The 27970-nt window shown below is 35.7% G+C and overlaps 2 protein-coding genes across 4 annotated transcripts; one reads left to right on the forward strand and one right to left on the reverse strand.

Moving 5' to 3' along the window:
• Positions 1-43: 43 nt before the first annotated feature.
• LOC125651032 (proton-coupled folate transporter-like) lies at positions 44-27954 on the reverse strand. The gene is made up of 4 exons (XM_056166157.1): positions 26850-27954; positions 26392-26475; positions 24436-24592; positions 44-394 (listed from the first exon to the last, which is right to left on the reverse strand). The coding sequence occupies exons 1-4, from the start codon at positions 27952-27954 to the stop codon at positions 319-321; spliced, it is 1422 nt and encodes a 473-aa protein (XP_056022132.1). The 3' UTR covers positions 44-318.
• LOC125651320 (uncharacterized) lies at positions 10526-22733 on the forward strand. Of its 3 annotated transcripts, none has more exons than XR_008803078.1 (3): positions 10526-14387; positions 14480-14692; positions 18434-22733. XR_008803078.1 is itself a non-coding variant. In XM_048879889.2 (3 exons), exons 1-3 carry the CDS (start codon positions 13950-13952, stop codon positions 19902-19904), a joined length of 897 nt encoding a protein of 298 aa, XP_048735846.2. In that variant the 5' UTR covers positions 13553-13949; the 3' UTR covers positions 19905-22733. The 3 variants fall into 3 exon arrangements, 1 of the variants encoding a protein (XP_048735846.2); XR_008803079.1 differs by having other exon boundaries at positions 19659-22733; XM_048879889.2 differs by having other exon boundaries at positions 13553-14387; positions 19659-22733.
• Positions 27955-27970: the final 16 nt, after the last annotated feature.

Here is a 27970-nt window from a genome sequence, read left to right on the forward strand (position 1 = left end):
CCCCCCCATTTATCTATCTCTTATATGTACAAACAGTAGAGACATAATAATATTTTAAAATATGCTTTTGGGTATGGTGTATGTAGCTTACAACTGTTACCTTATTAATATGTGATATTGTTTTCCTTAAGAAAGTAAACGGTACAATAATTAATTACATGTTTAATTGTGTATGACTTGGATACATGAAAATAAATATGTTGCTTTATAAATAATATGTTGCTCAATCCATTCCCATTTCTTTAGTTGATCCACCCAGTCCCATTTCTTTAGTTGATCCACCCAGTCCCATTTCTTTAGTTGATCAGGTCTGTTGATTCAGTTGATCAGGTCTGTTTGGGACGAGACCGTCCCTTTTCTATTATAGTTCTGTGGGGTGTCTTTCATCAAGAACCTGCGAATGCAGTGCACGGTATACAATAGATGAGTGATAAAACTAAAGGCACACAGGCCTTATCAGTCACCTGATTACTACTTAAAAGTATCACTAGCCCACAGGCCTTATCAGTCATCTGATTACTAGTTAAAAGTATCACAAGTCCTAAGGTCTTACACTCTGGAAAAGAATTCCTGTTCTGAAAATATCTAAGGTAAATTTTAATATTCAGCAATAATATAAACCAAGATGTGCTCAATGCCCTCAAAAGTGCATAATACTGATGAAAGGCTTTAAATAATATATGTATTATCATTAAACGATACTACTAATTTGGACCTACCCTAAATTCAAAACCCTGAGGTTGTGAAATTCACCATTTTTTGTACATTCTTTTCTGCTTTTGCTAAATATATATAAATAGTTTTTATACCGTATCAGTAAACTTAAAGAAGTCCTTCAGATGACATAAACAATAATCACTATAATAATTTTGGCTCCGTTCTGAATTCAAACCCTTACCCTTTAGGATCATGAAATTTACGATTTTGTACATGTACTACGTAATTCTTCAAAACATCCATTTAGTTTTAATTTAGTATCAACAGCATTAAAGCAGATATCATTACATGTTTTGCACATCTACAATATATGTACCAAGTTTGGCCGCGCCCTAGAGTCAGAACCTCTACCCCGGGGATCATGAAATTTACAATTTTGGTAGATGCCTTCTTGCTCTATTATATCACTATGTATATAGTATTTTCTAAAGATATGCAATCTTAGAAAAGATATTTGAAAAGTTGTCGATTTTTGGCAGAATTTACCCCATTATGTACTTTTACTTAGGTGACCTAAAACATTAAAAATAATTAGAATATTTATACGTTTTCCTTTATTCATAACGTAATGAATAATCAATGGGATTCATAATTATACGATTTTGAAAAGTAAAGATAAAGAACTGATCAATCTCATAACTCCTATAAAGAATACAAAATTAAGAGTAGGGAAAACACCGACCTCTGGAGACACCAGCGATGGGATCATGTGCCTAGGAAGAGTAGGCATCTCCTGTCGACCGGTCACACACACTGTAAGCTCTATATCTATAAACTGAGTTATCCTTAGTCAAAATCAATGTGCCAAGAACTGCATAACAATCGGTATGAAACACGTCAAACAGCATTTGACGAAATGATAGGTTGTATTAGCAAACTTGGTCGTTATCACGAATTTGCGAAATGCTGACTTTAATCAAGACTGTTGACACCCCTGCATTATCAATTTGTTTGTCTGTAGTCTGCCTCGATTTACGATTGTTTAATCTTTTTTGCTTTGGTCATGTTATCATTGTTGTCTATTTAGATCCATGATTAACTTTCTCTCCCCACCCCTTTTAAAAAACATGCTTCGACGTGCATGGATAATAATGTCAATTTAAAATATCCAATGCTATTTTAATCTATTATGCCTCCCTCAAAGAAGAGGAGCATATTGCTTTGCACCTGTCACTCGGTAGTCAAATGTTGTCCGCTCAATATCTTGAGAACCATTCACTCCATTGAAATGATATTTCATATGTGGGTTGGTTACGAGTAGAAGAGGATCGCTTTGATTTTCAGGTTCAAAGTTCTGGGGTCAATCTACTATGGACATAGGAAGATGCTGTCCGCTCAAAATCTTGAGAAAAGTCCTTGACAGACATGAAACTGGGTACATTGATACATTGTGAGGAGTAAATTACCCCTATTGATTTTAAGGTCACATGGTCAAACTGAACATAGGAATATACTGTCCGCTCAATGTGTAGAGAACCTTCTGCTTAACAGACATCAAACTTGGTACACCGGTAGATCTCCAGGAGAAGATGACCCCTTTTAATTTTGAGGTCACATGGTCAAAGGTCAAATTGGACATAGGAAGATACTGTCCGCTTAATATCTTGAGAACTCTTTACTTGACAGACATCAAACTTGGTACACTTGTTCATCGAAAGGAGTAGATGATCCCTATTGATTTTGAGGTCACATGGTCAAAGGTCAAACTGAAGATAGGAATATCATATCCATTCATGATCTTGAGAACTCTTTGCTTGAGATACATCAAACTTGGTACACTTGTACATCGAAAGGAATAGATGATTCCTATTGATTTTGAGGTCACATAGTTAAAGCTCAAACTGAAGATAGGAACATAATGTCCATTCATTATCTTTAGAACCCTTTGCATGACAGACATCAAACGTGGTACACTGGTACATCTTCAGAAGAAGATTACCCCAATTAATTTTGAGGTCACATACATGAAGTCAACTGTTAAGGGTTAAACTGGACATAGGAAAATACTGTCTGCACAATAATATAGCTTTAGAACCCTTTGCTTGACAGACATCAAACTTAGTACACTGGTATATCGTAGGGAATAGATTACCTCTATTGATTTTGAGGTCACATAGTCAAAGATCAAACTGGACATAGGAAGATACTGTCCGCTCAATATCTTGAGAACTCTTTGCTTGACAGACATCAAACTTTGTACACATGAGTAAATGACCCTTATCAAATTTGGGTTCATATCGTCTAAGGTCAAGGGTTAAATTGGACATAGTGATATACTATATGTGGTCAATCCACTCTGGACATAGGATGATATTGTTTCCTCATCATTATAAATCGGTTTGACACTACTAACATTTAAATTATTCATGTGAATAACCCTTTTCAATTTTGCACCATAGTGAACATATATGTTTTACAAACATTTCATGTTATAATATATTCGCTCTCTCTGTGCAAGTACTAAATAAATGTAAATATACCCCTCCCCCTAAAACAAATCAGACGCTGGGTCTAATAGCTGGTAGAGGTTTATCACCTAATTTTAACATATTTTTGTGAGATTCAAAATTTACGATAAGATTGTTAATGGTTGATTGATGGAGTGGGGAAAGCAACTAAGTGCAAATAACATGACACATTATTTCTCCAAGTAAGAGTTTTTCAAATTATCTGCAAAAATAAACGTTTGGCCCTGTATTCATGGTCTATACAAATCTTGTCAACTCACAAGGGAACAAGAGTACCGCAAACGGTACAATATACGCCCGTCGGACAGTGAAAATCAACCTGGAAACATATTGTGCACTCTGAATTGATACAACACATATTCTGAATAGGAAAGCCTTTTAGTGCGTCATGGTGCACCAATCCATCTGACATGTGAACTGATTATGTATTTCTCTGAGATTGAGGTTGTAACAAAATGTCTGTGCAATATTTATCTATAATGATAAAAAGTCAAGGAAACTATTTTATCTACTTTTCGCCCTAAAGTATGTCATCATTATAGATAAATATTGCACAGACATTTTGTTACAACCTCACTCTCAGAGAAATACATAATAACCAATTAAGTTGAAATGTGAACTGATTATGTATTTCTCTGAAAGGGAGGTTGTGACTAAAATTCAGAGCAATACCTGTGTCCATACCAAAAACAAATCTGGAAAACTGTTTGACTTACTTCTACCCCTAAAATATTGTAGGTCATAGTGCGCCAATTCAGCTAAAATGTTAACTGCACTTGTCTTCCTCCGAGAGGAAGCCTTTGACTAACTATCAGGGAAATATATGTATTCATAATGAAAAAAAAAAGTCCGGAAAACTGTCTGATCTATTTATAATCCAAAAGTAGGTCAAGGATGGACCAATCCAGCAGCTGAAATGCAAACTGAACTTGTATTCCTCTGAGAGGAAGCCTTTGACTAAACATCAGGGAAATATCTGCATCCGTAATGAAAAAAACCGGAATACAGTTGACCTATTTTTCCCAAAACGTAGGTCGAGGATGGACGAATCCAGCTGAAATGCAAACTTAACTTGTATTACTCTGCGAGGAGGCCTTTGACTATATATCAGTGCAATATCTGTATCCGTAATGAACAAAGCCCGGAAAACTGTTTGACCTAAAGTAGGTCAAAGATGGACCAGTCCAGCTGAAATGCAAACTGAACTTGTATTCCTCTGCGAGGAGGCCTTTGACTATATATCAGTGCAATATCTGTATCCGTTATGAAAAAAACCCGGAAAACTGTTTGACCTAAAGTAGGTCAAAGATGGACCAGTCCAGTTGAAATACAAACTGATCTTGTATTCCCCCCAGAGAAAGCCTTTGACTAAATATCAGGGCAATATCTGTATCCGTAGTGAAAAAAGATCGGAAAACTGTTTGACCTATTTTTTCCATAAAGTAGGTCAATGATGGACCAGTCCAGCTGAAATGCAAACTGATCTTGCATTCCTCCCAGAGAAAGTCTTTGACTAAACATCAGGGCAATATCTGTATCCGTAATGAAAAAAGCCCGGAAAACTGTTTGACCTATTTTTTCCATAAAGTAGGTCAAGGATGGACCAGTCCAGCTGAAATGCAAACTGATCTTGTAGCCCTCCCATAGAAAGCCTTCGACTAAATATCAGGGCAATATCTGAATATGTTATTTAAAAAAAGCCCGGAAAACTTTGACCTATTTTAGCTCAAAAGTAGTTCAAGGATGGACCAATCCAGCTGAAATGCACACTGAACTTGTATTCTTCCGAGCCTTTGGCTAAATTTCAGGGCAATATCTGTATCCATAATGAAAAAAGCCCGGAAAACTGTTTGACCTACTTTTAGTCCTAATGTAGGTCGCGGACGGACGGACCAATCAAGCTGAAATGCAAATTGAACTTGTGTTTCTCTGAAAGGAAGCGTATGTGTAAATTTGAGGGCAATATCTGTATGTGTAACGAAAAACAGTCCGGAAAACTGTTTGACATACTTATAGCCCTAAAGTAGGTCAAGGATGGACCAATACAGCTGAAATGCAAACTCCCTCTTACAATTCTTAGGGGAAGATATTGTGACTAAATTTCAAAGTTGTACATGTGTACATGCATCTGTTACGGAAAAAAGGTCCGGAAAACATTACCCCGGACGGACGGACAGCCAGCCAGACGGACAGATGCACGGATAAAGCCATAACATAATACGTCTAATGACGGGCGTATAAACAATCACAAAAAAGTTGGAAAACGAAATAATATATCAATTTATGTCAAAAGGTGACTTCCATAATTATACCGCTTTTCACTTAGGACGTTTGAAACACATATATCTTAAGGCAATGCGATATGGCGACGATCTATATCGCTAACTATTATAACTATCTAGCAGTTGCCGGAAATTGAACTCAGAGCCTTCGGATATGAGGCGAATACCCTTACTACTATACCAACGCCAATGTTCTTTGCGAAGTAGTGTTGGTACCGGTGGCGGTAGCTCAGTGGTATCTAGAGCGTTCGCTTCGTAACCTGGAAATCGCGAGTTCGATCCCCGCTTGTGCCATGGCTGCGTCAAACCTAAGACGTTAACATACAATTTTTGGGAGTTGAACTATGTTCAATCTCCCTGGGTCATCACGCACTTTTCTGCGCAGTAATTTGTATTGATTTATATAGTGGTCGTCAGCGGGGGTTCTGTGTCAGCTGATTTACTCCTAGATAAATCAACATAAACTTTTATAAACATCCGCCATTAAATAATCCATGTAACTTTTCTGAATTAATCTAATATTAATGCAATGATATTGTATTCAATTCAATTTGAATACAAGATTTCGATCAAATTGATACTGATATACATAGAAAAATAAAAGATAAGGTTGAAAATTGTCGTTTGTAGCGCAGCGTCACCTATAAACATTGATAGGGAAACGAACGACAACTGCACACAAGACCTATTGACACCGTGGCGCGAAATATCGAATATGGCGCGAAACCTCATTGCACTGTATGACGCGTAATAAAAAATAGATCAAACACATTGTTGTTGATACTTTTAAAGACAGCAATATTCAAGTTTTGAAAATATTTTACCTGGCAATACTTTGCAAAATGATAAAATATTGATTTTGATATGAATGAATTGTTTGTTAAATATTGATTCCCATACGCTAATATTTTCATACGCGACAGTGATCTGTTTACATCGAAGACGAGGAGAAGACGAGAGAATTACCGTAAACGTGTGCTGAAAGGTGAAAGGTAAACTATCAAGATTTTTTGTGTTTTCATGTTGTTTTCATGCTATTTCATAATTTTTTAAGGCATTCTGTTGTATTAAATATTCGTTAAGATAAGCCAGAACAGTTATAGGTTGGACATCGAACTATATTTTAAGTGTGGAAACTACGATGACTGTCAACACTAGGCTCATATAACAAACTGAAGCTGCTTTACATTTGTTTCTGTGTTGTTTGTTGCTATTATATGACTTTCTAACACTAAAAAGTTATATGAAGGAAGAAAACTATTAAAACCCGCAAATAATATTTTATCAACTACACTGCGTGGTGCACAAGTGGCACACGAGGGCAGACATATTCACTGTGCAGAGAATTTCAGTGGGTCGTGTGTATAACACTGAACATGAGAAATAATGGACTAGATCTACCCGGTACATGTTTCTGGCATTACATTATGCAGCTCAACATGTCTGCATGTAGAGGAGTGTTGTAGTAATACAATATGATTGAAAAACTAGATATTTGATTTTTTCATGAAAGAGAGTGATTTATTTTTGAACACATTGTTATGACACCAATGATCTGTTGCACTTCTCGTAATTTTCCTTGAAATCAATAGTTTTATTTCAAACTGTAGTCCTTAAATGTCTGATATTTGAAAATAAATCGAAACACTTATTAAGCATTTTCATTCCTAGCATTAATCGCATTGAAATTGTATCAAATCAGAATCACAGAGAGTAATCATTTATAATTGTGTTCAGTAATCCTTGCCCCTATCACTAACCTATCTAGGAGGAATAATGATATAGTAAAACATAATGATTTTTTAAATAAAGCATATTATCAAGAGATGTCAAGAGATGAATCACTCAGGAGATGATAATTTCAACCTTGGGTTGTGGAAATTTTTGTGAATAAACATGGAGCTGTGTATCAAGGCATAGTTATTTAGAGATGGAAATTTCTGGAGATGAAATTTAAAATTGTGGGATTAAAAAAAACCATGGAGTTGTGAAGATAAAAAAAGATCTCCTCTATAGGAAAATTCAGTACAAAAATTCTATTAATAATTGTATGTGAAAAATATGCCCAAAAGATATGTATCACCTGTTTCTTCCAATCAAAGGAAGAAAAGACCAACAAATGACAATGGAATGTCTGGTGCTGGTAGCACTGAAATTGAGAAGTGCACGTTTGGTAGTTTACACCAAGGATCTGATGTATTTTTGGAAGGTAGTAGAGGAAGGCAGTGTGTTTCAAATGCTCTGGTTAGTATTCTGTACAAGTATTTCAATGTGAGGGAAGTTAGAGAATGGAGCCCACAGGATATAGATTTTATTTTAAGACGTGGGGATGAGCTGTATCAGCATATTCGTCAATATTGTACCCATTCATATTTACATCCAAATGATTTACCAAGTTACTTCTGTTTTGAGAAATCTTTACTGCGATGTTCAGTGGGTTTAACATTCTCAGGTAATCTTTGTGATTCTTTTGTGGAAAATGGCCCTTTTCTGTCCCTGGAATCAGCCATGGCTTCATGTTTTTATGGATCAACACAAGCAGGTATTTTTTTATGCAAAGACGCGGCTGTGTCTATTTTGTATTCCGATCCGTACTTTCATGTGTTTGATCCACATGCAAGAGATTCTTCTGGGAAACCAAATTGTGATGGAAAAGCAGTTATATTTACTGTAAATACTTTCTCTGGTGTCAATAAATTGATAAGACAATTATTTAATTGTCAAGAAAATGTCCAGTTTGACTTGTATCAGATAGGTGGTTTTATTGTGAGAGATCGTGCACACTTTACAAGACAAGAAAATGCTGTTTGTCTGTCAAAAGTCAAGACAAGTTTAGTTGATCTGAATGTATGCGACATTTGTGGTCACGCAGAATTTGAACAAATACAACCTGCTAATGAGCATGATGAGACCGGGGATGCGCTAATTGCAAAGTTTCATAAAAGTGTTGTATCTGGGCCAGATTATGTTTGTAGGTGTTGCACCCAAACTTGGTTCAAAGAAAGTGTTCGAAAAGCATCCAACATTTCAGCGATAATGCTTCAAAAGTGTCAAATAGAAAGTGATGATTTAATATGCAGAACTTGTTATCAACATATGAAAGAAAATAGAATTCCACCATGTTCCATAATGAATTCATTGGGTTTTCCATCAAAACCACCAGAACTTGAATTATCTTCTTTAGAAGAACGCTTAGTTGCACCAAGGATACCTTTCATGCAGTTACGAGAAAAACCCAGGGGTGGACAGTTAAGCATAAGTGGAAATGTTGTAAATGTCCCTGCAGATGTGATGTCAACGGTGAATAAGTTACCAAGAATGTTGACAGAAGATGAAACAATTGCACTGAAATTCAAACGCAGTTTGAATTTTAAACATTCTGTTGCTTTTGAAAGAATTCGACCTAATAAAGTTTTGAATGCAGCAAAATGGTTAGTTGAAAATAGTGAATTATTCAAAAATGAGGGCATTGAAATAAATGAAAGTTGGTTTACTGATTATTTAACAGAGGATAATGAAATTTCTTGTAATGAAGAAATCATCATCGAGGAAAATAATACAGAGAACTCTGAATCAGATGTTATAGAGAAATGGACAGAAGAAAATATTGATGAAAGAGCAACAGGAAACACAGACACAGTAATGCAACCTGTAGATTTTCGTGAATTTAACGAAGTTTTGAATGTGGCACCTGGAGAACACAACAGTCCAATAAGTGTGTTTAAAGACATCAATTCTGAGTTCCTGGCTTTTCCAACAATATATTGTGGCCAAGCTAGACCTGATAACAAAGACAGAAAAATTCCTTTGCATTATAGTACACTATGTAAATGGGAACTGAGAAATGTGGATCGGAGATGTGCTACCTGTGTTCCAAATATCTTTTTCAAAATGAAAAAACTGCAAATTAAGCAAATCCAAGACAAAGTCTCATTAGCTGTCAGAAAGTGCAAATTAAAGGGAAAGAAATTTACGGTTGCCCAGATATTGGATTCATGCACAGCTGATTCAATTATTCGACTGAATGAGGGATACCACGTCTTGCGTAATCTCCGAGGTTCTCCACCTTACTGGGAGAAGACAAAGAAAGACATATTTGGTATGATTAGACAACTGGGTCTTCCTACTTGGTTTTGCTCTTTTTCAGCAGCTGAGACAAAGTGGACCCCTTTACTTATAACGCTTGGGAAGTTGATCAATAAGGTTGAATATACAGAGGAAGATGTTTTGAAGATGTCATGGGAAGAAAAATGCAAACTTATCAAAGCTGATCCTGTTACATGTGCACGCTATTTTGACTACAGGTTTCAAAGGTTTTACCATGAAATCTTGTGTCATAAAACACACCCTGTAGGAGAAATTTTAGATTTCTTTTATAGAATAGAGTTTCAACAGAGGGGTTCACCACATGTTCATATGCTTCTTTGGATTAAAAATGCACCATCAACAGAGTCAAATACAATTGGAGAAATTTCTGAATTTGTTGACAAATATTTGACATGCAGAAAAGAGCAAGTTGAGTCATTTCTCATTAATTATCAAATTCACAGGCACGCTAGAACTTGCATGAAAAGAAATAAACCTATTTGTCGATTTAATTTTCCAATTCCTCCAATGCCGTACACAACAGTTTTATGTCCACTTGAAAATGAAGATCAAGTACCAGCAGCCCAGAAAGATTATCAAAGGGTGTGCACATTTCTCGATTCCAAAGAAAACAGAGATTCGAACTTTACATTTGACAGTTTTTTTTAACAAACTTGACATGAATTTAGAGACTTACATACTAGCAGTTAGGTCTTCTATAAAGCAGAAGAAGATTTTCCTCAAGAGAAATCCCAATGAGAGTAGAGTCAATGCCTATAATTGCACACTGCTTAAAAGTTGGTTAGCCAACATGGACATGCAGTTCATTTTAGATCCTTATGCCTGTGCTGCTTATATAGTCTCTTATGTTTCCAAAGGACAGAGAGGGATGTCTAATTTACTACATCAAGCATGTGAAGAAGCTAGGCGCTCCGATTCTGACATACGTCAGCAAGTAAGACGAATTGGAAACCAGTTTTTGACTCATGTGGAAGTAGGTGCTCAAGAGGCTGCCTACCTTGTATTACAGATGCCTTTGCGAAGGACTTCAAGATCATTTATGTTCATTGATACCCATCCCCCTGAAGACAGAGTTGTTATGTTGAAACCAAGACATGTTTTAGAAGAAATGAAAGAAAATAGAACTGATATTGAGTCGAACAATATTGTTGGACTTTATCGACAAAGACCAAAAGATATTGAAAATGTGTGCCTTGCAGATTTTGTCTCAAAATTTTCTGTTAAATATAAAGTGAAAAAAACTGGAAATGAAGCCCAGATTAACCATGATTTGCTGGAAACCGAGTATGTTGAGGACACTTCTGATGATATTGAGTGCTCCTTGGAAGAGGATGTTTTGCAACATAGCTATGTATTTAAGAATGGCACAGAAATTGTGCTAAGGAGGAAACCATGTATATTACGTTGGGTTCACTTTGATGTTGAAACAGAGTCGGAGAAATTTTACAGAGAACTTCTAATGCTTTTTACTCATTGGCGAAATGAGGAGAAGGATTTGATAAAAAAAAATTGGTTCTTTTGAAGAAAGTTACCTGGCAAGATGTAGCTTCATCCAAAAGAAAAGAGCAGAATATGAACACAATCCAGAACTTCTTCATGACATTGAACAAGCATGTCTGAACAATATCGCAGATGAAATGTGTATGAGTAATGTTGCACCTGAAAATGAAAATCAAGAAGAAATTGACAGAAACTTGGGAGAAACGATATCTCAGCAATATGGTTGTTTTGATCCTGGACAAAATGCCCCAGTGTATGACGTTGGATTAGACCTTGGTATCAATAGAAAGCAGGTGGAAGAAGATCTTACTCAGTGGGGAGAACTGGAAGATAGTGCTTACAGGGAAATGTTGAGAGGATTAAATGGACAACAAAAACAATTTATGTACCATGTCTTGCATAGATTGAAAACTTGTTCTGAACCACTATTCGCATTTCTCATTGGAGGAGCTGGTGTTGGGAAAAGTGTTGTCACCAGAGCTCTATATCAAGCCTTGTACAAATACTTTTCACACAAATTGCACAATTCACCAGACAATTTGCATGTCTTGCTCTGTGCTCCTACAGGAAAAGCAGCTCATAACATTAATGGGTCAACCATACATTCAGCTTTCTGTTTACCTGTAGGACAAGGATTCAAATACAAACCATTGGATATGCAGCAGCTAAGTTCCTTTCGCACAAAGTATATGCATTTAAAAGTTATTTTCATTGATGAAATATCAATGGTTGGATGTGGTATGTTTAATTTCATAAACCTAAGGTTACAAGAAATAACAGGAGTCAGGGCACCATTTGGAGGTATAAGTATTATTGCTGTGGGTGACCTTTTTCAATTGAAACCGGTGATGGATAGGCTGATTTTCTCTCAGCCAAATGTTGATTATGGACCCATTGCATCAAACTTATGGAAAGACAATTTCAAGATGTTTGAATTAACACAAATCATGAGACAGAAGGACGATAAAAGTTTTGCAGAATTGCTTAACAGGTTGAGAGAAGGTTACCATACAGATGAGGATATTGAAGAATTAAAAAAAAACATAACGGTCGAAAAGTCTGAGTACAAAGGTATACCACATTTGTTTACAACTAGGAAAGAAGTTGAAGCATTCAATTACTCTGTATTTAATGCAGCAGCAGAACATTTAAAAATTGTTGTTAAAGCTGTAGATTGGGTTATAGGATCAACAAATCCTGACTTGCAAGCAAAAATTTTGTTGCGAGTTCCAGATGACAGCACAAAAACAATGGGGTTAGCTAGCAAGTTAAAACTAGTTTTGAATGTCCCTGCTGAAATTACAAACAATGTGAGTGTTCAGGATGGCGTAACAAATGGATCCGCTTGCATAATAAAACATTTTGAATATCTTGTGGAAGGATCTAACAGAGTCAGTATTATATGGGTTGAATTTGAAGAGGAGAAAATTGGGCAGAAATTGCGAATTGAATATGCAAGATTTTATCATTCAAGCATTAAAAAGAGTTGGACACCTATTTTAGAAATAACAAGAATGTTGAAAGTACAGTTCAATGGAACCTTTCAGGTGAAAAGGAGACAATTTCCTTTGCAACTTGCAGCAGCAAAAACTATTCACAAAGCTCAAGGTTCTACATTACAGAGTGCTGTTGTTCATTGTGGAACAAGGAAAATGGATCATATACATTATGTTGGTTTAAGTAGAATCACAAACATGGACAAGTTGCATATTTTGGACTTGAACGAAAAAAAGATATCGGTTTCAACAGCTGTTCTTGAAGAAATGAATCGACTTCGAAATGAAGCAAAGATAAGCTTATGTTATGAATCTCTTGAAAATCATGCTAATGCAGCTGCAAGAATTCTTTTCTTAAACATAAGATCTCTCCACCGTCATTTTCTTGATTTGGAAAAAGACTTTAATTTGCTATTTTCAGAAATCATTGCAGTGGCTGAAACGCGTTTCATTGAATCGGACAAAAATGAAAAATTTTCATTGCCAGGTTTTCAGCTGCATCGCTTTGATTACCCTTGTCAAAGTCTGCAAAGACCAGTATATGGATTGGCTATTTATGTGAAGAATGGTGTCTTGATCCAGAATTTACAGAAAAACATGTATGGATCTACACAGGTACTTTCTGCTGAAGTTGCTTTGGGCCAAAGATGGATTACTCTAAAGTGCTTACATTTGCCACCCAAAACTTCTACTTCATGTGCACAAGAAATTCTAAGAATTTTACTTGGATCTGATTTGCTAGAAAAACCTCATGTGATAATAGGTGATCTCAACATTGATGCGCAAGCAACTTCACTGTTTCAGTCTTTTATGTTTGAACAGTTTGGTCTTGGATACTTGCCCACAGGTGTTACTACTGACTATAGTTCTGTGATTGACCATATTTACACAAATGTTCCTTTTGATCAGCTTATTTCTTGGGGCACATTAGAGACATACTATTCCGATCATAAACCCCTTTTTGTTTCCTTGAAATAAAAAATTATAAAATGTTCTCAACATTTGGTAAAATCAAGAGAGAAAAAAATGTGATGTATTCCAATATTCAGAAATAATTATTCCGTACCTTTTGATACTTATCACAAACTCCTTATGAAAAATATCCATTTATTACACATTATTTGATTGTAAAATCTCTTTTGCATTTGTAACTTGGCTTCATATACAGCTTAAAACAAATTTTACCTCTAAGGTAAGTTTTTCCCCCATCTGTCCCCCCACCCCTTTCCCCCTTCAATTATTTGATCATCCTCTTGACCTGTGAGAGCTAAAATGTACAGTTTATTTATAATTACTTGAAATCACTCAAAACATGATTGTCGAGCATTTTGCTCTTTTGTATAAAAAAAATATATTGAATTCATTTCTTTTATTTTTAGATGTTCACAATCAGTAAGTTAAAGGGGGCAAAACCCAAACCTTATTCAAACCCTCTTAAGGTCAAAGTCTGTGGGGTAGGTACACCTGGAAGCTACACAACATCTGCAGGACAAAAGAAGGAGAGTGTTGTCATAGGTGTAGCAGACAGAGATTCTTCAATGAAAGTGATCCTTTATGACCTTGAAAAGCTTTCAAGTTTGAAGGTATCAGACACTGTTATGCTCACAAACTATGTTTTCAAATTGGACCCAGAGCCAATTGTGATCTTAACAAAGGTCAGCAAAATCATGAAAACATCCAGTATTGATGTCCCTCAAAAGGTCATTGATGAAGCAAAAAACATTAGTCATCCTCCACCTGCTGAAACCATCAGCCTAAAAACAGCAAAGACCTCTCCAGTTAAAACATTGATCAGTGTCAAAGGGAGAGTCACTTCGGTAAGTTGCCAAAATTTACATATAGTTTTCATCAAACTTGCCAACTATTTTCATTTATGCATTACTTTGTTAATGGTGTATTGAATTTCCAGGAAGAAATGGTGAGGACCGTTCAAGTGAAGGGGCAGGATGTCGCTGTGCAAAACATCAAGATAAAAGATGACACCGATGAAATTAAAGTCACTCTTTGGCGAGAAATGACTGCAGCTTGTACTGTAGGAAGCTTCCTAGAAATCACAAATGTAGTTGTGAACCATTTCCGGGAAGACATCTCCTTGTCAACCACTTCAAAAACACAAATACAGGTAAAACCATTAAACTAAACACATATGTAACTCTCACAGACATTAAAAGTGTTTCCTCGGAGAATTTTTAATGCGTTGGGGGAATTTCATTGAATCAAAGGTGCCCGGATGCACAGCACACCTCGTACATGTACTCCTGTAAATAAATTTATTTCTCATAAACATGATAATTTAATTTTTGAAAGTAAAATGCAAATAAAAAAGACTACCAGTTTGTTGAAATTAAATTCCCAATCTAACTTTTTTAGCTCACCTGAGCTGAAAGCTCAAGTGAGCTTTCCTGATCACATTTTGTTTGTCGTCTATCTGTCTGTCCTTCCATCTGTGAACTTTCACATTTTCGACTTATCCAGAACCACTGGGCCAAATTTTCACCAAACTTGCCACAAAGCATTCTTGGGTGAAGGAGATTTAAGTTTGTTCAAATTATGACCCCCTAAGGTAGTTTGGGCCACAATTGGGGATCAATGTTTTACATAGGAATATTATGAAAAAATTTTAAATTCCTCTTCTCAAGAATAGTAGAGCAATGATTAGTTTTGTATTGATATGAAAGCATCCCTATGTAGTATAGATTCAAGTTTGTTCAAACCATGACCCCCCAGGGGTATGGTGGAACCACAATGGGGGATCAAAGTTTTACGTAGGAATATATAGGAAAAAATCTTCAAAAATCATTTTCTCATGAATACCGGTAGTTGAGCCATGAAATGTCATATTGATATAAAAGCATCCTGAGTTAATGTATCAAGTTTGTTCAAATCATGACCCCGAGGTGGAGGGAGACGCAGTGGTGGATCTTATTAATATCATCTAAAATCAGTAATTTACAGAAAAAAATTCTTTCAAAAAAAAAAAACAACAGAGCCGTGATTAGATGTGTTGATATTGAAGGATGTTCAGGTAGTGTAGATTCATTTTGTTCAAGTCATGACCCCCAGATGTAAGATGGGGTCACATCGTCAACTAGAGTGTTCCAAGGAACGCATGTGTTACCTGCTTTGAAGCTTCATTAAAGATGTAAATAAATCCAAGAGTAGTCACCTATTGTAGAAACTGTATTAAAAAATGAATATGGTTCCCCTACCCTCGAATAAGTAAACTTCAATTCTTAGAAATAATTATTTATCAATGTATTTATACATTTGTCCAAAAATCCTCCAATAGAGATTTCAGTGTGTTTTTACTGCGAATTTTAGTCGACACGATCCATTGTTGGAAAACTGATCCCAATTTATTTTCATAGTATAAGTTTGTGTTGTACTGTATATAATACACTTTCAAAGTACATTATCAAGAGTTTATAAACATGTATAAATACTAATTAGCAAATATCTACCTCTCAAAATTCAAAAGACATAAGTTAAATTAACCCTCCTGAAGTATTTTTTGCAAAGTAGGGCCAAAAATAAAAATTGATTTGTTTGATGTACTCCGACCGACCCGTGAAAATCGCCCCTACCAAATCATTTTTTTCAGTACTTTTAATTTTTAATTTTTTTTTAATTTGGTTTCCAGGGAAATAGACATTGTTTCATTTTAAAGGTTTATATTCTCTAAGAAACTTTTTTGATGAATGTTTTATAGCAATAATTATTAAATCTATCTTGTCCAATGTTTAATGAAAACATCAATAAATTTCTAAGTCTGCAATAATAATTTTTTTCGATACTGCAAAAAAAAAAAAAAAAAATACCTACCTACATATACCCACCTTGAAAAATGTGGGTAGGAGTACATCAAACAAAAATATTTTTAATGATGGCCTAGGTCTTGTATTTTTTGAGTCGGCTCGCGTAGTGAGATGCTCCTTGCTATCAACGGCGTGCGGATTCATCGCGTATCACAAACTCTCTGTTTATTCTTACACCGACAGCAAATAAATCCCGCGCACAAAGATCTTCAAAAATTGTTCATTTGCTTTTTGAACATATTTATTAAGTTTTGAAGACATATCATACATGTATGTTGACATTCTTATAATAATGTAATTTAAATGAGTCCCCTCAATACGTTTAAAGAAACTAAACATAGTGCGCATGAATACATGATGTAAGCAACAGGAGATTGTACGTGTGTATAAATATATCAACTTCAAAAATAGATTCGTAAACATGAAACAAAAAATTTGTAAGTAAATATTTCTTAGTGAAGAAAGTAATATCTCGCTTTCTTAGGTTGGAAAAGCATAGTAAATATTTGAAAATGTACGACCGATCATACTCCTCGTCGAGGCCTCTTCGAAAGTGTATCAAAGCCTGAACCATGTGACTATTTCTGCGGGAATCTACTGGGGTGAGACGAGGAACGCACGTTCAGTTTGTTATGTGTTCGTTCTACAGTCAGATATAAATAATCACATTTCCGGTGATTTACCATATTTTGCCGAATATATTTTAATACGCATCCCCTTTTGCCAAGTTTTGGGGCCTGTAAATTTTGGAAATACCATTGTTCGTGTGTACCATGCATTTAGCTTTACGAGAAATCTTTGTGGAAATAATGCAAGTTCTCACAAAAAGCATGCACAAGAATTTGTATACAGTGAAACAAATTTGTTTTTTTAAGAAAACGGCAATCTTTTCCTTATACACACTACATAGCAGTATTTTTGGGGAAATAATGTTAATTTCAGCAAAGCACGAGAGTTCGTAGCAATAAAGCTTTAACAGACTCAATATTTTCATTGTTTAAAGTTCACATATATACATCAATTAAATAGCTGATGTGAGCGTTCAATGTTTTGTTATCAAAACATCGCCCTAGCTTCGAAAAATGACGTACCAAGGTGCGATATAACGACCCCCCTCGGTAATTATAAACATATCAATAATCAAAGCCAGTAATTTAATTGGTACTAAATGAAGAATTCAAACATAACCCTCCACAATTTCGCCGTATTTAGATGGGTAAGTACATCAGTCGTTTACTGCAAAAGGAAAGTTAAAACTCAAAAGTAATGGCATATTCCCATACCCATGAAAAACGTGCAACATGCAGAATTCTGACAAAATCAAGTGACAATGGACGTGTACACAAAACATGTGCTAGTCAACGGTATCATACTATCATGGCAGTTTTAAAAATTGCACGATGATAAATTTGAATTGGCTGTTTCATAATGATTAGTTACAGAGTGTAAGATAATTTAAAAAAACACTTTTACCCTTTTAGATAGGTAAACAACACGGCGAAAAAAAATATAAATGCACATTGCATTGATTAAAACAAAATGAGTCAAAAACCTTTAGTGGTATGTATAATGTGTCCCGGCCTTCACATAAAAAAAAATTTAAAAAGTGCGTATTATATTTGGTTAAATACGAGTGTAAATTAATAAGCATATTCCGATTGTAGTTTTTTTTCTAGAATTATGGAAGCCCAATAATGTCATTGTAATAGTCAGTATTTACGTTTTTCCAAAATAAGAAAACCCATTTCAGCCATATTTCTAAATTCATGTGACTATATATATGAGATTCTGTAAACAATTACTTAATATCCCCCCCCCCTCAAAGAAGAAAAGGAGGGGGAAGGGGTTTGCTTTGCACTTGTAGGTCGGCAGACATGTTCGCTTAATATCTTGGGAACCATTCACTTGATCGTTATGATATTTCAAATGTTGGTTATGAGTAGAAGAGGACCCCTATTGATTTTTAGGTCAAAAGGTGAAAAGTCAGTTCACTTTGGACATAGGAATATACAGTCCATTCAATATCTTGAGGACCCTTTGCTTGACAGACATCAAACTTGGTACACTGGTACATCCTAAGGAGTAGATGACACCTTATGATTCTACGGTCATATGATTAAAGGTCAAGGGTCAAAATGGACATAGGAATATACTATCCACTCAGTATCTCGAGAACCCTTTGCTTAACGGACATCAAACTCGGAACACTGGTACATCTTAAGAAGTATATGACCCTTATTGATTTTGCAGTCACATGGTTAAAGATCAAAGGTCAAATTGAATATAGTAATATATTGTCTCGTATATTTCAAGAATCAGTAGCTTGATTGACACCAAACTTGGTACACTGGTACATCCTATGGAATAGATGACTCTTATCTATTTTAGGTCACATGGTCAAAGTCCAAGGGTCAGTTCATTCTGGACATAGGAATATATTGTCCACTCAACATCTTGACTTGCATTGGTTTGGTACTATTATCAATTAAATGATGCATGTGTATAACCGTTTACAATTCTGCACCACATTGGGAGTGGAGGTATTGTTGTATGTTTGTATTGTTTGACAAACATTTCTTGTTTTGATGGTAGCATTTTATGACTAGTTGATGAATAAACTCTCAAAATATGCAGGGATGGTCAGTACAGTAAAAACAGCGATGTTTCTTACAGATGTCAACTGCATAGTCATTGTAACATTGACTAAAGTTTAAGCTCAAGGAATTTATTTTGCTAAACTTTTTTGTTGGATGGTATCTTCTTACAACCACTGTGGTGCTTATTTGACGGTTTTCTGTTGTGATATAAAGTACTATATGACCACATAATGATTTTCCTCCAATTCTTAGCATTTGTACATCATGGCTTGTTTAGCACAATCATAAGTTAGCAATGACTCTTTACATCCATGTTGGATATGTACATGTAATTTAAATGGCAGTGGTCTTGACTTAGTCAAATTTAGTCACCTTACACAGTTATGATGCATTAAAGTATAAATCCTGCTAAAAGAATGGGGTCACAACAGATCCACTGTATTTATTTCTTATGTACTTTGTTGAATAAGATTAAACTCTCATTTTATTTCTCACACAACTGGACTAGTATAAAATGATTGTTGATAGAAAATTTTTCTCATTGTTAGCCTGACTGGGCTAGTGCTGAAATTTTTTGTGTGCACTCTGAACTCTGATGTACAATTACACATCATCACCATAATGCTGATTCAAATAAATGTATGCACACATTTATTTTTTTAACTTAATTTTTTAGAAATGCGAAGCTCCACCGTCCATTTTGAAAGGCAGTGTTGTTGCTTATGAAAAGACTGAGTTGGGATTTTCCCTTATGATCGAAGAAGGAGAAAGCTTTCAAAGTGTTGACGTATCAATGAACTTGGTCATGAACGCTCTTCAGTGTCAAGAAAATGCAACTGAAACAACCCTGTCAGAAAATATTCCATTCCAGTGCATTGTCCAAACAGTTAATGGAAATGTAGAGGCCTTCTCCACTGCTTGAACATCACAGAAGATGTGAAATGTATATATGTATAATGAAAACCAATTACATTGTATGCAGCTAGTACTTGTTATTTCAGTTATGGGTTTTTCTACTTTGTTAAAGATAACACATGATTTTTCTGTCTTATTCCAGACATAATTATTCATAAAACAATTTTGTCAATGATACTACAATTACTTGTAATTGAAATAAAGGAAAATGCTCATGAGGTCATCAAAATTAAGTTTTTGATTGTTTATGTTTCTTTCTTTTTTGGGAGTGTGCTTTTTCTCCCTTTGATTAAAGTATTGTATCATGAATACTCTATATGTAAATCTCTTGTTGACTGGACATTTGTGTTCTTAGAGAAATTTGTACTTTGTCAATATAATTTCCCATACTTAACACTTTTTTGTCTTCAACTAATACATTCCCTTTAAAATACAAATTGTGTAAGCTAACCACAGAGACGTTCTGTTGTAAAGACAAACTTGACTGTATCAGCAAAGGATTTTTCACAATGATTGTCTCCAAAGTTAATTTGAAAGTCTGTCTCTCAACATTTATTTATAAATAGGTATTCTTTAATGATGCTGTTAGCCTTCTATAGTATATTGTTACATTGTAAATATTCTGTTTTACTCATTTGCATTGACAACGTTTGTGTTCAGTATTCTGAAACATTTTTGTGATTTTGGTTTGTATTTTTCTTTGGACATGACATGTGCAAATAATTTGTACAGCTGCTTCTGTGACATCTTTTACTTGTAAGCCACAGACGTTTCATATTCTTTTAGTTGTGATCTGAACATTGGTGTTACATTAGATTATTTTAGTTTAGTCAATATAGCATTAGTGTTTCTTCATTTTCATTCCCATTTCTTGATGTGTCCCAATGTAAATTGAATATCAAATGTCTTCATTATAAATGTAACATACCATTTCTAGAGACATTTGTGATTTTGATGGTGCAGATTGCTCATTTATTAACAGTTTTAATTATTGTAACATGTTAAGCTGAAGGTCTATTTGAAGTAGTGTTATTTAGGTATTGCTGTATTTGATTAGTATTTTGTTACATGTAAATATTTACATATACAATTATAAGTTTTTGGCATGTTTTTTAAAATTTTCTCTCCGATTTTAAATGTTCATGCATGTACAGTTTCAAGTAAAGGTAGAACAATTGTAAGTTAAAAAGGAATAAATAAAACAGTGTTCATCCTAGTTTAGTCAAGTCCGTCAGATATTGGTACATGTACATTCTGCACAAATGATACTGAATATTGTCATTTGTTGTTCTTTAAATGACAGTTTCCATATTTTGTATAACTTTTTCATACAATAGTATACATGTAAAATAAGTAGTGTTTATTGTTTGTGACAAGTTTTAGATTGGTACTTTTGGTAAATTTGACTTTGTTTGTATATCTGACAATTTTTAAGAAATAATGCAAAGTATTACTCATCTACTCATCCTGATTTCTTATTAATGCTGCAAAGAATGTGAAAATAGGATACACTTTTTTCTTTTGAAAATTACAAAATCTTGCAGATTTCCATTGTTATCTTAGTCTATTTTTCTTTTTTTAAAAATGAGCTCCTTTTTACAGAGCTATTCTAGATGCAGTGGTTCATCATGTGCTCATCTGTTTTCCATATTCCATTCACTATACAATATTGATGGATTTTTAACTTTCATTTTAAGATATCATGTCCATGTATTTTGATGTATTTCAGTTATTGTGCATGTACTACAGGATTGATATTCTGTCTTCCTTTTAAGCTTTATACCACTGGGATTTTTTTTTTTATTAAACAAGTTTACCTCATATTGCTTGTTTTCTTTCACATTGCAAAACAGTGAAGTTTCATTCAACCATAATGCTTGTGTATTCTAAATTCATTGAAATTCACTGTGTATTTTTACAAGTAAATGCTTAATAGGATGCTTGAAAGGATATTGTGTAAAAATGTTAAATTCGTGAACATTGATAGTATACCTGATAAAACATTGAAATTTTAAGAGCATGGGATAAGGTGCTGCCATGTATTACTTCACTATCAAAGTTTAACCCAGTTGCCACAATGTTGAATTTATGCTGCAAAAAGGATTGGAAATTGCTCTGGTTAAAACACATTGTTTATTTGTCTACAGATGAAAGAGACATGAGGATTCTCCCTCACAAACTGAACAAAAATAGTTATGGATCTTGTACATGTACAGTTTATTAATCACTATAGATTTCCAGCATCACAAGTCTGATTCCACTATATGCTTCCCATACTGTCAGGTTCATTCACCCCCTGTTTAAGCCACAGTATAATATCCCAAATACCTTGGCAATAAATAACATTATTTGACTAGTGTTTCATTTTTAGCGGAGTTGCGATGAAGTCGAACTCGGCTTGTGATCCTGATGAAGTGCCTTTGGGCTGGAACGCATCAACATTTCATTTCCGCACCACAGCTCTTGAGCAACTTATAGGATCTCATTCAAACTTGGATGGATTGTCATCCTCAGTAAGATAAGGAAGCCTATCGATTCTGGAGTCACTAGTTCAAAGATCAAAGTCACAGTGGCTGTAAATAGACTGAAATTTGGAGAAAATTTTGTTTTCCGCACCATAGCTCTTGAACGAATCATACAATCTCAATCAAACTTAGATGGATCGTCACCCTCAGTAAGATCAGGAACCCTATCGATTCTGGGGTCACTAGGTCAAAGGTCGAGGGCTATAAATAGACTGAAATTTGGAGAAAATTTTGTTTTCCACACCATAGCTCTTGAACGAATTATAGGATCTCAATCAAACTTAGATCGATTGTCACCCTCAGTAAGACAAGAAGCCTATCGATTCCGGGGTCACAAGGTCAATGGGGCTATAAATAGACTGAAATTTGGAGAAAATTTTGTTTTCTGCACTATAATCTTTTAACAAATTATAGGATCTCAATTAAACTTAGATGGATTATCGCCCTTGATGAGACAAAGAAGCCTATTGATTTTGGTCAAGGTCACAAAGGATATAAGTCGGCTGAATTTATGTACGCAAAATTTTGCTCCCTGCTTGATAATTCCTGCAAACTTTTGTGCCGGTTCCCTCTATGCCCATTCCTTGCGCAACTCGGCTTGTGCATCTCCGATGCCGGACGATTTTTAATTTTTTTGCATTTCATTTATTTTGAGTTATACAATTATTTACCATTCCATTGATCCTCTACAGGACTGTAGTATACTCAGGTGACAGTTTAGCATATTGGACTACCTTTTCAACTAATGAATCCTTAGAATTAGCTACAACTAGGATTAAACTTGAATGTATATATACAGGGAAAAAAACTTCTTCATAACTGCAAGGCATTGATAACCATATTGATTTGAATGTTTGGGCCATAATATGTGGTCACATTTTTCATGAGAATATAAAGGGGTGAAATTCTAGAAAACAACAACACCACTTCAGTTACTCGAGAGCGTTGTGGCCCATGGGTCTTCCATTATCCATGTTTGCTGTTGTAACGCTTTCAAAAACAACAACAGTTGATTTGTATCTAAAATCATGATAATATTCAGTCATTTATCCCCCTCCCCTTCCAGTGCTATCTGTTCTAACTGAATCTCCACAATGTTCAACTCCCATGAGTACTTTCAGTACTTTGATTCATGTAGGTAGTGATTGCTCCTTCACCGAACGCTCGGAATTTAAAAGTGAGAATCAGGGGTCTTTCGGATATGACCTTAAAAACGGAGGCCCCGTATCACGACATGCGTTGGCACTTTACAGAACCCCACATCGTTACGGCCCTGAGCGCTAAACATAGGTCTAAATTTGTGGTATTTCACTTACAGCTGGTGACTCGTCAATATGAGTGAAATTTCTCGACGTGACGTTAAACAAACAATCAACTATCCAGATATTACATCCCTCTGTTATCAGATTACTTTCTTTTTTGTTGTATGTCATATCCCCAGAATTTTTAACTCATGTAAGGAAGCGACCAGCCATAGGTAAAATGCTACAAATTTTGATTTATGCATGATTCCCAAGCCATTACAGTGTTGCCTTTCTCATGATGCCAATAAGGGATCAACGTTTTTAAGATCGTATGTTAAAGACCCGTGACTTGCTCTTCTAGTCGCTTGGCGACAAAACAGTTTACCTACTAGCTATATACACTGTAGTAAGGTTTAACACGGCCGCCAGAATCGAGAATTTAACTTCAAACCTCCAAATTCTAAAGCGAGCGCCTTACCACGACCGGTAGACTATGAGATTGATTTTATTTTTTTTGTTTAACGCCTCATTTGAGAATATTCAGATTTGGACGTTGGACGTAAACAGCTGTATGTGAAGCTAAAGTGCCACACATTAAAACGTTCATATATGTGTGGCACTCAAGGCTGTAGCAGTGGGTTCACTTTAATTGTGCCAATGTTGTATCCGAAGACCCAAGCATATATGCTGTGATATTCCCTGAATGAAAATGAAGAAAGAAAAAATAGTTGCAAGAGCGAAATTGAATAGTGAATGTCTTCATACTTACATTAACAGTACCATAGCTACAAACAGGAACCCAGCAAACACGAGGTACGCTGTTCCCTTGTAGAAAGACACGGTTTCCGAGTAGATGGCGTTACCAATGATGGAACCCGTTAGGTTACAAATGTTCTCCACAACAGCTATCCCACCGAATAGAACACCTTCATAAAAGAACAGATCATACAATTGTGGTTAATTGCAAGCTTGTTAAACCTAATCAACCATTCTGAATTCAAAAAATATTCTGACGACTTTAAAATATAGTCGATAATTTTCATGTCAATTTTTAATTCAATAAACAAATATTAGTGGTATATAGTCTTTTACGATAAAAGCCTAATATACATTGAATTTAAACATCGTTCATATTCCTTGAGAGGCTACATGTGAAATGAAAGTGAAGACCCTGTGTTCGTCAAATTGTGGTTTTTAACCTTAATACCAGGTATGCCTACTAAAACTAACGGCGCATGTACAGGCGATGTGTTATTTACTGACAGACACTGCGAATGGTCCTTTTGATGAACGTTCTGTCACTTCCAACAATGCCTTTCTAAATTCTAGCGGATTCTGAGGATATAGTTGGTGGCTTTATCGACTACCTAGTTCAACATGAAGTTTCATTGTTCTGGATACTCTTCTTGGATGACTGGACCTACCGTGACGTCCAATCGTTTGTCTTACAGTAGACGCAGCAGCCGTAAACCAATCGTTTGTCTTACAGTAGGCGTAGCAGCCGTAAACCTATCGTTTGTCTTACAGTAGGCGCAGCAACCGTAAACCTATCGTTTGTCTTACAGTAGGCGCAGCAGTCGTAAACCTATCCTGCAAGTGACGTTGCCGCATGAACTCGTGTTGACATTGCGTTATTACAAACGGTCGACCAGCCACGTGGGGATCCGAGTTAGAATAGGTCCCCAGTACCTCTAGCTAAAGGGGGTGGTCCTTCGGATGAAACTGCAAAAAACCGAGACCCCGTGTTACAGCAGGTGTGGCATGATAAAGATCCCTCCCGGCCATAAGCGCCGAGCATAAGCCTAAATTTTGCAGCTAGCCCTTCACCAGCAATGGTGACGTCTCCATAGTCCATATGAGTGAAAATTTCTCAAGGGGGGGGGGGGGTAAACAATATACAATCAATCAAACGATCGACCATAACGTTGCAATAACCGGCTTATTGTTTTGGGGGTACTAGTAATCTCGGCTGATATTCTGCTTGGCTGGATATTTGACTTCACCGAATCTCGTAGCGGTCCTTCACAATTCATGCCTAGTTTACGTTCAGCTTCGGTCGGTTTTAGAAATGGATATGCACTTAGGTGACACTGCTGTTCACTTCAAATAAGTAATTTGACTGTTAAACTAATTCTCTATCACTATTAATTTTGTATTGCTTACTGTGTAGGTATGAAAATCCCCAAAATGAAAAGAGTCTCTAAATTTTTTGTTCAAATGAAGACTTGCATAGCACAATATTTTATCTCCTGAAATTAAAGAATTCCTATAGTCTGTTTTATCTAGTTACTGGTACATATTATTTCCACAAATGTACATCGCTAATTTTAAACTATAGGAACTCTTCAAATTTGGGAAATAAAATATAGCGACATGGAAGTGACCATTTGAATGGGAAATGTAGTGATATTTTAATTTATGGAATTTGCACACTTAGATGGTAAGTAATGCAGCATTAATAGTGATAGAGAGTTAGTTTTTTCGCGGAAAGCAGTGTCACTTAAGTGCAAATGAATTGCTAGAACTGGCAGATGAAAGTAAATTTCCGGACATGAATTATGAAGGATTGCTCCGAGATTCGGTGAAGGCGTCAGTCCAAATATCCAGCCGAGATTATGTTTAGGGATGAACATTAAAACGACCCGCTACCTCCAGCTGACTAACACCTTATTGCAGCTTTTAATAAATATTATTCAACTAGATTCGTACTTTACAGTAATAATACCTTGGTTGTGAATAGGGGTCATCTTTGAAAGAATTCCTCTGATGAGTGGTATAGAACACATCCCTATACTGCCAATGATCACCGCTACAAAACAAAATTCTAACCATTTCTTAAAAATACATTTCATACTGCAAAATGATCAAAGAAATATATACGGTTCTGTCAGATATCATTGTCTAACTCACGATCAGCCGGAAATTACGTCAAAAGGACGAGAAAAAGTCACGGACACGCGCAGACCCTCAAGCGTGTGTGTGTGTGTGTGTGTGTGTGAGAGAGAGAGAGAGAGAGAGAATATCAGTGTAAATGGTTTACCAGATACAAAGATTCATAATATTAATGATGAATACCATCACGTTTAAAGTTCCATATGATGCATTGCTTCTTACATTTAGATTAAATCACTTCATGCTTTAATGATGAAGTATATCATGTTGCTGATGGAAATGTCCACGTACCTATGTACAAAAACGTTGTTGATGGCGCTATTCCAAACACTATAAACAGAGCCACAGAGGATATTGAGCCTAGGAAGGCAATGACTTCATCTCTGAGACATCTTTGCATTAGTTTGATAAAGGCTAAAATCATAATTTCAGAAATACACGTTCTTGCCGTTTCAAATATACTTATTTTTTCTGGGCTGAAGCAAAACGGCGAGTCTAGTAAGTAAAATGTTTCAAATGCGGAACTGCCGAGCCTACTCATCATTATTAAAGTGAAGGACAGAATTAACGTGATAAACTTCCAACGAGTAAAACCTGCATAAGTTGGATCTTTTTTCATGTAAAATCTAAAAATTTCTTTCACATTCCCCATACAAGAGAAATTCTGCTTTCTTTGTGAATTGGATAGCGTCTCAGGGATAAAGCACGTGATGATAAATGCTATGGCAGACAATCCACAGGCTATGGCCATAGAGTAATCATACCCCAAAAGCGTCACCATGTAACCTGATAGAAATGACCCTAGAGAAAACCCTAAGCCAAATACGAAGCTGAACACCGCAATAAAAAAGGATCTGCTTTTTCCCGAAGCTGTTAAGTCTGAGAGAATAGACATGGCAATTGCAAGCTGAGTCACCCAACTTCCGCACAAAGAGTCTACAAATGAGAAGAGTATGAAGAGATATACATTCCATTGAAAAATAACAGCTAAAGTCATTAAGCAATATTTAATGCAGACACCAAGCGTTCCAAGTAAAAGAAATGGTCTTCGTCCAAAGAAATCACTCAGCGAGGAGAAAAACAGACTAGAGAAGATCAGGGGCACCCCCTGGGCTATGGAGATGTACAAGTTCCACTTCGATACAACCGCTTGGACAATTTGCTCTTCCTGATCCCCCTGCACAGACGCATTCGTCGTACCACATATAGACTGACCACTTTCGTTGGACATAGTTTTAGACCTATTGGGGAATTCTATGTCCCAGAATGCATCATGTCCGTATTCATAACTAGTGTACATAGCCATCACCACGGAGAAGAATAAAAATAAATCCGCAGCACACAATGGAATGAAAATTCGAAGGTAGCCCTCTCGAATTTCCGAGTTAGAAATCATTTTCATCGAAGAAGGT

The sequence above is a fragment of the Ostrea edulis genome, chromosome 5, assembly GCF_947568905.1.
Source record: "Ostrea edulis chromosome 5, xbOstEdul1.1, whole genome shotgun sequence".
NCBI classification, from domain to species: Eukaryota; Metazoa; Mollusca; class Bivalvia; order Ostreida; family Ostreidae; genus Ostrea; species Ostrea edulis.

What these genes read in the sequence shown, in the direction of transcription:
- LOC125651320 (XM_048879889.2), top strand. Translation starts at nt 13,950, where the DNA reads ATGTTCACAATCAGTAAGTTAAAGGGGGCAAAACCCAAACCTTATTCA. An exon ending in TCAAAGGGAGAGTCACTTCG is followed by an intron (nt 14,388 to 14,479) that starts GTAAGTTGCCAA and finishes TTGAATTTCCAG; the next exon opens with GAAGAAATGGTGAGGACCGT. An exon ending in CTTCAAAAACACAAATACAG is followed by an intron (nt 14,693 to 19,658) that starts GTAAAACCATTA and finishes TTAATTTTTTAG; the next exon opens with AAATGCGAAGCTCCACCGTC.
- LOC125651032 (XM_056166157.1), bottom strand. Translation starts at nt 27,954, where the DNA reads ATGATTTCTAACTCGGAAATTCGAGAGGGCTACCTTCGAATTTTCATT. An exon ending in AACAACGTTTTTGTACATAG is followed by an intron (nt 26,476 to 26,849) that starts GTACGTGGACAT and finishes TTTGTTTTGTAG; the next exon opens with CGGTGATCATTGGCAGTATA. An exon ending in GACCCCTATTCACAACCAAG is followed by an intron (nt 24,593 to 26,391) that starts GTATTATTACTG and finishes TCTTTTATGAAG; the next exon opens with GTGTTCTATTCGGTGGGATA.